At 39.1% G+C, this 9,519-nt stretch overlaps 1 protein-coding gene across 3 annotated transcripts; it reads right to left on the bottom strand.

The window, feature by feature from the left end:
- Positions 1 to 889: 889 nt before the first annotated feature.
- Positions 890 to 9,074, bottom strand: ASB14 (ankyrin repeat and SOCS box containing 14). 3 transcript variants are annotated; one of them, XM_066326727.1, is made up of 9 exons: positions 8,549 to 9,073; positions 7,989 to 8,039; positions 7,494 to 7,630; positions 7,239 to 7,397; positions 5,262 to 5,507; positions 3,869 to 4,040; positions 2,410 to 2,953; positions 1,453 to 1,606; positions 890 to 1,359 (listed from the first exon to the last, which is right to left on the bottom strand). In XM_066326727.1, the coding sequence occupies exons 1-9, from the start codon at positions 8,674 to 8,676 to the stop codon at positions 1,166 to 1,168; spliced, it is 1,785 nt and encodes a 594-aa protein (XP_066182824.1). In that variant the 5' UTR covers positions 8,677 to 9,073; the 3' UTR covers positions 890 to 1,165. The 3 variants fall into 3 exon arrangements, with proteins under 3 accessions (XP_066182824.1, XP_066182823.1, XP_066182822.1); XM_066326726.1 differs by lacking the exon at positions 7,989 to 8,039 and having other exon boundaries at positions 3,869 to 4,034; positions 7,494 to 7,625; positions 8,549 to 9,074; XM_066326725.1 differs by lacking the exon at positions 7,989 to 8,039 and having other exon boundaries at positions 7,494 to 7,625.
- Positions 9,075 to 9,519: the final 445 nt, after the last annotated feature.

Genomic DNA, 9,519 nt, shown 5'->3' with positions numbered 1-9,519 from the left:
GGGCAGTGACAGGGCAGTGAGGGCTCTGCGGAACAGGCCGAGTGCAGAGGCTCTACCAGCACAACCACTACCATGGACACTGGACATATCATTACAGGCTGAGTTAGTTTATTATGGGATAAACACCATGTAAAAAACCATGGGCCATAACCACATTATGGTTAAATTTGAATTTTATAAGGTTTGTAGATTTTTCTGGGTAAAAGCAGACTTTTGAATTCTGTAACTTCTGTGATAAAGATGCATGTTTAACTAGAAAAAAAAATCTATGCTTACTTGATTATGAAGTAATAAATACTACTAATGTCAAAAGTGTTGATGAACTTTTTTTTTCTAAAATAGGAACTGACATTTGCTGTATTTTTAGAAGGAAGAGGCGTGCTGTAGGTCTTTCTAAGGCTTCTGTAACACTTCCTAAAATGACAAGGCTCCACAACTTTCTCTCTAGAGAGAGAAACTCAAAAAATTGCAAGCATGGCTTTGGACAGCACTGTGTAAGGAAAACTCAGTTCTAGAGAGAATAATCCAGGTTCATGGTGGGTGAGACATACCAGTACCTGAGAAGGAGCTGCAGAACTAACACAGCTTTCAGCAGTGCCACCTTGTTGAAATATTGGTATATGACATGACCTGCTGTGATAAGCAGAGGTTTCTCAAGCTTAATCCCATTTCATTGCCAAGAATGGGGGATGTTTTATTGGGCAGAGAAGAATCACAGAACTTCACTGTAGGACTTCACAAATAAAAACTACTTCTTGTCAAGAGAAGGGAAGAAGTACATGAGAACACTACATCCCTTCCTGGTTTTGGTCAAATCCCTGACCTTTAACTAAACCCTGAGTTTAACCCTGGAATGGGGATGGTGGTATCTGATATGACAGGCTTTAACTTGGCCATAACAAAAGGAGCTCTGTATTTTGCACTTCCTTAACTTGTCACACTAGGCATTTAAAATACTGTTACCATAACTTCCAGATAGGTCATAGTCCAGGAGATCCTTAGAGTGGGATCACCAATACTTACATTTTGGGGGTCTCACCATATTCTTCAGGGGTGAGGGGAGAGCGCTGGCATTCCTTGATATACAGAGGAGAGAAAATCCCAAAAGAAAAAAGCACAACAGTCTTATCCACATTAAATTCCCTACGAAGTACAGGGCTAATACTTATGCACAGTTGAGGTTGTAGATCCCTTTGAAGTTTTCCTGCCCATAAAGATCGTATTCCTTGTACAGGATGTAGTCTTTCAAACAGTTTGGCAGTGGAAGGAAGGTCATGAAGACAGGACAGCGGAGACGCAGCCGGCCCATGCACGCCCGGATCTTCAGACGGCAAAGGTGCTTCAGAGAGCGAGGATTTGCTAGAAAGGACAAGCAGAATTAAAATGCTACCAACCAAAAGGGCCCCAATGCCAAACCAGCTTGTTTTCATTAAAGCGTAAACAGATACTTACTTAAAATGAAATGGATGTCTGGCCAGAGTTCCTGTTCTTTGAGAACTGCTTCGAGCTTCCAGCAAATCTTAACGTGATCAACGTAATCCAACATGACTCGCACTACTTTCCCAGACACATGCTTCAGCCAGGACAAGGTTATAACTTCACAGAACTGATAGAAACAAACCTTTTATTAGGGTAATATTCGATACTCAATTAAATTATTTCTGTCTCTGAGGATAAGAACAATTACCTTACTTGAGCAGGGTTTTAGAGGTTGCAACAGTTTGCCTAAGCCTCACTAGTAGAATCTAAAAATCTGAGAGATTATTATTTTGTATTAGATCAAAAAATAAACTTAAGTAGCTGTATCTCTGGGGATTTGGTGCTTAAAAAGAAGTGCTACCACTCTAAGTGGAATTTAGATGTGTTGCAGGTGCTTAAAAGAGGCATCTACCAGCTCAGTGCATGCATCATCATGCCCTTATCTTTAGGTTAAAGAAGGATTTATAAGTTCAAATGGACTTCACAAACTGAAACAATGACACTGATGGGTGTCTCCTGGAAGCTCTTTAGGTTTGCTAATTTCTGCTCAGTGCTGACCCCAGCTCCAGGGGTCCTTTCAACAGCCTTCCAGTCTTGGTGTTCTGGTAAAGGACAATGCAGAGAGCCAGCCTGCAAATCTCTGCTTTCACAGCGTGACAAGACTGTCCTGGAGAGCCAGTTCCAGACCGACCATTAGTGCATCATCAGCTCTATTTTCACAATTCAAAATTACTGTTTACAATCATTTACCATCATGAACTAAGTTTCATAACAACACCCGTTTATTTGAAAGCCGTGTCTATTCCTCTCTTTAAGTGTAAAACTGTCTTCAAAACTTCTTTTTCTGACAGTGCATTAAGCCCCTTTCCGTTTAGTTTTAGGAAGGCTGCTGGTCGCAGAACAGCACCCGACGCCGTGTGACACACTTACCATGGTGTCTTTGATGACGGTGGAGGTCCAGCCGTCGGTCACATACTGGGAGTGGGCCCCTTTGCCCCGCCGGCAGTCAAAGCAGCGGTGCACGTCATAGCCGTAGTTGAGCAGCATCCTCAGCATGACCTCATCTTTGAGGGCGTACTGCAGGGCCGAGGGGAAATGCGTGGTGTTCACACGGCAGAAGTAGTTGACATTGGCCCCGTGGCGGAGCAGCAGGTTCATTAACTCGTAGTTGCCCATTCTCAAGGCTATTTGGAGGCAGTTGATGGGATCCTGATTTGTCAGGGCGCCGGCGTTCAGCAGCAGCTGTGTGGAGCAGATATCCCCGTTGGAAACAGCGAAGTACAGGGCAGATTTCCGGTGGTCGTCATAGCCTTTGCGGACTCTCTGAGCCAGCATAAAATTGGCATCAAAACCCGACTGGAGGAGAAACTCAAGGCACTGAGGATGTGCTCCTGCTGCTGCTGAGTGAACTGGACTTATCCCACTTTCTTTAATGGCAGCAAAGTCAGTCACAGGAACTAAATATTTTAGAGCTCTGAAAAATTTAAAACAGAAGCATCTCATCATTTTAAACATTTTGGTTCATCTAAGTCATCTTCGAATTTCTCTATGTTGTTGGGCTGCAGAATTCATCATGACTTTAGAATAATCTTAATATACCAAATCAGTACCATGGCATGAATTGACTTGAATTGCTAACAATGAAATTGTTACCCAGCAATGGGATACTGACTTTACACCTACTACACATAAAATATCATTATATTACACAATTATTCATGAACAACCCATTCTTTGTGATAGGAATTAATGATTCCTTCTCAATAAAATTTTTTCCAGAATGTTGAAAGCACAGTGTGATTGCTATACCTATAGGGATTAGGGAATTAATAGAATATGTTTATAACATGAATAAATATAATATATAATGTAATATATACATCTATGTTTAAATCTAACAATTAATATACAGAAAATATTAATACAGAAATTAAAAATCATCAGCTGCTTGTTTCTCTTGTTTTAGTTGTGATTTCAGCATAAACATCTTCCAGTAGTCTTACTCTTTAAAATAAGGATAACCCTTACTCTCTAAGTCTATTTGTCTATTTAGTATAGTCACCATTTACATTCTGTGATAGGGTAGAGATTAGACATTGACCTAAAGAGTGACAATGTCCCAAGAACCACTGTCCACAAGTCTGGACAGTGTTACCACTTGTGACAAATGGGGAAATACCATTAGGGATTAAGATGTATAGCCTAAAATCATGAAGATCTTATCCTGACTCGTCTTGTACATTCAGACATAGAACAGACATATTTACACAGTCAAAAATAATTCCTTGTACAGAACTACAGATTTTCTGCCTGCTTTGAACAAGGTAAAATTAGTCAAATTAGTATTTCTGGTGTCACTATTATTTGATTTTTAAGTGTATTAACTCACAGAAAGTGTCCTCTATATGCAGCTCTGTGGATTGGCAAATGACCCGAGTGCTTTGGTACATTGGCATCAGCCCCATATTCTAGTAAAAGACTCACAGAATCTGGATTTCCTCCTCCCGCTGCTTCAAACAATATAGAAGCACAGTCCATTGCCTGTGAAAGAACATCTGCACCTGGGAAGAAGCAGCAAGGATTTTCAAAATAGTCACTGTAAATATCCAGCTGTAATTAATATCTCCAACCCCCCAGTGATATGATATTTTGAATTCTATTCTCCATCAAATAGAACCACTGTGGGCACAAATCGTTATGTTGGATCCTTAGGTGTGTTTATGCAATCCTGGGAACAAGAAGGTCCAAATCGCTTTGAACACAGTAAGAATTGTTCTTAGAACTGTGCCAGCAAAAGGTTTGGTTCTTATTCATCAAAACAACAATTGCTTTTGGCTTATAAAAAATGTGTTTCAATTCTTTTACTTTACAAAGACCAGGCAGGTATAACTGTAAACATGAGAGCACCCAGTATGCAAACAGTTCATGCAATCCAGTTCCAGTGCTGCTGAACCATCATGTAAAATTCCTCACTATAAATATCTTGTCAAACATGCCCTAGGATGACCTGTCTACATGAGAAAATAATAGAGCATTAAAAAGACAATTATAAATACTCACTAAAATATTATTCAAATTTATGTTTATCAGGCCTTCACTCCATCACAACAACCCTCAGTGCAGACAGCATTTGTTATAAACAAATTAGCCAATTTAATAATTAAAAAATTATTAGATATTCAAAATATAATTTTTGGAAAAGCCACAAGCAACTAGTGCTGAGCCAGGTGATTGGCAGTGGGTGAACAAGATTTGAAATGTAGAACTTCAGACCTCTGGAGTTCACCGATTCTGCTTTTGCAGGGTCCAGTTTTACACTTTTTTCCACTGAGTGGGGGGGGGAGTCTTCTTGCTCCCTTGTTGCTCTTATTCTTTTAGCATATTCATGTATTTTCTTTTCTTGCTGCTGGTCTGACAAAAAGTTTTCTGGTTTGGAATAATCATTTTTGGTGATGAATATTATCATAAGTGCATATCGAACGCGTATCACTTGGGCCTTGTCAGACGAAGAAATCCTTTGGAATCAACATTTTTGGAGACAGCTTATCCTTGCTTTGGTATCTGCATTTCTCTTCCCTTATCACCTGATGCAAACTGCTATTTCCTGTCATCAGATTTGGTTATATGAACACTGTAGTCTTTTAATTCTTTTGCACAAATTATTTTGTAACATATATCACACATGTAATTTTCTCTAGTAAGGTGAGCTACTGCTGCTGCTGTTTTTGAAGGCATACCTGAAGCCTTCTCTTCCCATAAGGTCCTATATAATAAAGTCTCACCTCTTTGCAGTAAGAGCTCCATAATTTCTGTATGTCCCATCTGAGCAGCCAGTGCTAGAGGTGTGAGCCCATATCCACTGCGGGGATCAGGATCTGCTCCAGAGTCTAGGAGAAGCTGCACCAGATCTTTCCTGCCCAGTCTGGCTGCCTCATGCAGAGCAGTCCTCTCATGGACACAGCGCAAATTCACTCTGGCACCAGATCGCAGCAACAAGGAGGCAATGTCATAGGAATCAAGTTTAATTGCTGTAGGACAACAAGCAAAGCATCAGGAAGGATTGTTATTCAATGCTATTCTGTGCACTATGGCAGCCCAGGAAAGCTGTTCCTGGCAGTGCTATTTATGCAATGAGAAATGCCACCCTACACTGAAAGGTTTAACTCATGAACAGGTCTGTTCTTTGCTTCCAGGACAGTACTAAGTATGCAAAGGAATCATTTCATGGTGATCTCTTGTTCTTTTGGTAGATTTTTTTTTCTCTCTGCTGCATTTGGTAATGGAACAGAACACAGCTTTCCTTGCCACTAGATGGAGACCACACCCAAGGCCTTGGTGCTCAGCAGCTGCCACCAGAGCTCTATTTAATCTCCATAAGCAGTTACCATAATGTAAAACAAAGCTTATAATGGCTTTCACATGCTTTCTTAGCTTAATAAGTCTGAACTCTCAAGTCAGCGAAGATCTTAAAAGAGAAATTTGCATTAGCTCCAGTGGATGGAATTATTAGGCAACACCCTTCCCTCCTTCTCTCTTTGATCTTCCAGGCTGGGCAGGGTAGTGAGTGTCCTTCAGCTGGACAGATTAGGCTGAGCAGCTTCATAAGCCACAGCTGCTTCAACACAAGTGACAGCATTCTGTGACAGAAACTGTGATGTCCCATTATCTGTAACCTATACGGCTGCTTTAGATAAATCCTATGCATCCCCTTCTTGGGGGATGGTGCATTTTAATGTCGTGCACTTCAAAAGTATCTAGGAGTTACATACATTTTTTTAAGCAGATGGCCCTGACTTGAAGCTGCAGTCATTTCACAAGAATGGACTGAGGGTCCTACACATGACTGGTAGGCCTTTTTCTCCTCTTTTAACAATAGTTTTGAAAAAGAAACCACTCTTCCAATACAGAAAAATGTACAGGATCATCCAAGAAACTTAAAGAGTGCTCCTTTAGGATTTAGATAATGAGAAGACACTTCCCTTTTTTTGGGTAGGCTTCAGTAAGAATGAAGGCATCATAGCCCAGACTGAGGGAAGCAAAGGAAATGAACACAGAACACTTATGAAAAACATTTTGTCAAAATATAGTTCTTTAGAAATAATGAATTACAGTTCTTGTGCATGATGAAATTAAAGTGGCATTCACACAAAGACTATGAGTATGAGACTATACTAGGAGTACAGTAGGTATGGGACCTTATTGCTAAATTACAAAATATTAAAGAGAAGTGAACTGAGAATGTCAGCCCATCTTCTTCACTTGTCACCCTCAGACTAATGCTGGCAATGTCTAAATAGGGACAAACACTGCTTTGCACTCTACATACTGCAGATAAATCAGGCTGGTTGGCTATAATTTTGGATAATTAAAACCAGTTACCATGGGTTTTGGACAAAGAAAGGCTGATACAATGAAGGAGATACCATGTGAACAGATAATATGAATGTTTAATGCCTGCAGACATGAAGGGCAAATAATAGCATGAAGAAGCAGAAGGACTTGCTACCTGGCACCAGTGCAGAAAGGATGCCAAAGAAAGCAAAGGATAACACTCTGCACTTCATGGAGAAAGCTAATTATCATTTGAGATAAATAGACAGGGACAGACACATGCAATGCTGAGATTAACGTTTTTTTCTCTCCTTTTAGCAAAATATTTTAGGCACTGTAGTCAAATATGTCACACTGAAACCTAAAATGTATAACTATATATCCTCACCTCCTTCCCTCACCTCTCCACCCCTAAAAACAGTATTCACCTATAACTAAAGGAGAATCTCCCTCTTCATCTTTAACATTGGGATTGCAGCCATTGAGCAGGAGAAAGTGGACATTGTCCACAAAACAATTTCTTACTGCCACCAAGAGAGGTGTTTCCCCTTTTAGAGTGGACTGCTCCCACGTAATGTCACGGGAGGCTGAAATACAGAAAAGCAGAACACATGTGAAGTTGGATGATTCATCAAACTTTACTTTGTAAAAAATTTTGGTGAAAAACTAGAAGGACTTTGTACCTTTTAAAGTTATGTCAAGAATGTTCTTATTTAGCTGTGCTGCAGCTTCATGCACAGGAAGCCAGCCTTGCTGATCTGCTTCTTCAAAAGCAGAACTGTGCCTCACCAACTTCTTCAAGGCCTCCTCTTGGCCTGTGATATTTTAACACAGACACATATCCCATTACTCATCATAAGAAAATTCAGGCAACTAATACATTGAGTGCCATTTATCCCACCAGTCTATCTTGCTCTTGCTTTAAAAGAAAGGCCTGGAGTTTTCCCCTAATTTTATGAGATGAAGCATTGGAATTTCTGAAAGGGGTGACACTTGAACCCATCCCACTTCCATGATCCAGTCTAATAAGTTAGCTTTTGGATGTCTTATTTTCAGTTTCCTTACTTTTCCCAAGACTATATAAAGAAAAGCTGCACTTAAATCAGGTGATCAAACCCCTCAAATGTAGCCATTCCCAGGGGTGTAGGTTTAGTGTGATGTATTTTTACTTAACTGTCCGAATTGCTGCAATGATCTGCCCATGTTCTTTACTCGTGGTATACTGGAAACTGCATAAACAAAACAAGAATAAAATGAGAAGTAAAAAATTCATGTGAAGCTAAGGACATAATTATACCTTACTTTAAATATTCTAATTTAGACAATATGTTAGATTTCTCTGAGTTACATTGGTTTTGGGAGGGTTTAACACATTGAAACACTTTTTTTTGTTGGTCTTTCCCTGACACTGTAAATATTGAATTTTTCACACAAATGCCAACAATTACATGCTAAAATAAGGGGATGCTCCCATACCAATGTACTTTTACATCACCTACTTATCTTCTTCACAAAGCCTTATTTACATATTGATGTAAAACGTCACGTGAAAGTTTCACACATCCTGTATTTTCCAGGAAACTGGTACACTTATTCAGGGAGAACTCAGAACTAAGTTAGCACCCATGAGACAACGTCAGCACAGTACAACATATGGAGTTACAAAGGAAAATAAGGTCTATTAAATGCTTACAATAATGCCAAGAAAACACCCAAAATAGAAATAATAATTTATTACCTTTCAACCTCTGTTGCACTGCCACTTGTTTCAAATTTATGCCTATCTTGTAAACTTTCCTGAATAGCTCGCTGGGTAGGGATTTCCTCATCAGAATCACCATCAACCATATACATTGAATTGCTCATGGCAAATCAGCACAACATGGATCACTTCTGTAGGGAAACACTGCTTTTTAATTAGAAGCAGACATGAAATCTTCAGGTTAGATCTGAAGTAACAGAAATAGCAATCACTGTGTCACTATCAGGAGAAATGAAACATCATTTAAAATAAATGACTACACTGTTGTATGCTTAAGCAGTCATGCTGTTCTTGGCATATTCAAGATCTGAGATGTTTTGTTAGGCTCAAACCTCTCATCTGTTTTACCTTATCAAAACTTCCACTTCTGGTTTTCAAGAGAGCTAGCCTGAAAAAACAAAACAACACAAAACCACAGGGCAAGGTAAAATAAAATTAATAACTAAAACTGCTAATTTTATTGCTAACAAAATAAACTAATAAATTTAGTTTATAAATAATAACAACTAATGTTTACTATTAATAATTTATATTTATTTAATAACTTGCTAATAAATAACTTGGCAAAATGAATGAGCACAGGAAATTTAAGGAAGTTGTCAGCATGCCAACTGCAAAGCTTGGAAAAATTCTAGAAACATCTTAAAGTTGGGCAGCAGTAACTCACAGCAAATCTGCATAATTTAATTTGCTAACCGATCCAACTAAAGTGTGACTGCAAGGCCTTGCTCTGTAATTGCACAGGTAGCAAAAAAAGAGAAATACATTAGCAACATATACAGCAAGAAATCGTTGGTAATTGATTTTACTATGGCTCAATGAGTACATAAATATATGAAATGTAGACTACTTTTTTCCCTAAAAATACTACTAATTTTCCCATGAATTGAGCAAATATACTAGGTTTCCTCACCTTCTGAAAGAGGGAAGATCTCAGTCTTTGAAGA

This window comes from Sylvia atricapilla, chromosome 11 (assembly GCF_009819655.1).
Source record: "Sylvia atricapilla isolate bSylAtr1 chromosome 11, bSylAtr1.pri, whole genome shotgun sequence".
NCBI lineage: Eukaryota > Metazoa > Chordata > Aves > Passeriformes > Sylviidae > Sylvia > Sylvia atricapilla.
Note: the sequence above shows the minus strand (reverse complement) of the source record. Positions and strands in the feature narration are given on the sequence as shown.

Excerpts from the sequence above, each read along its gene's own strand:
- ASB14 (XM_066326727.1), bottom strand. The coding sequence starts at position 8,676 with ATGAGCAATTCAATGTATATGGTTGATGGTGATTCTGATGAGGAAATC. Across the intron at positions 4,041-5,261 it reads GGAGCTCTTACTGCAAAGAG|GTGCAGATGTTCTTTCACAG; the intron begins GTGAGACTTTAT and ends GCTTCTTCCCAG. Across the intron at positions 1,360-1,452 it reads AGACATCCATTTCATTTTAA|CAAATCCTCGCTCTCTGAAG; the intron begins GTAAGTATCTGT and ends TGTCCTTTCTAG.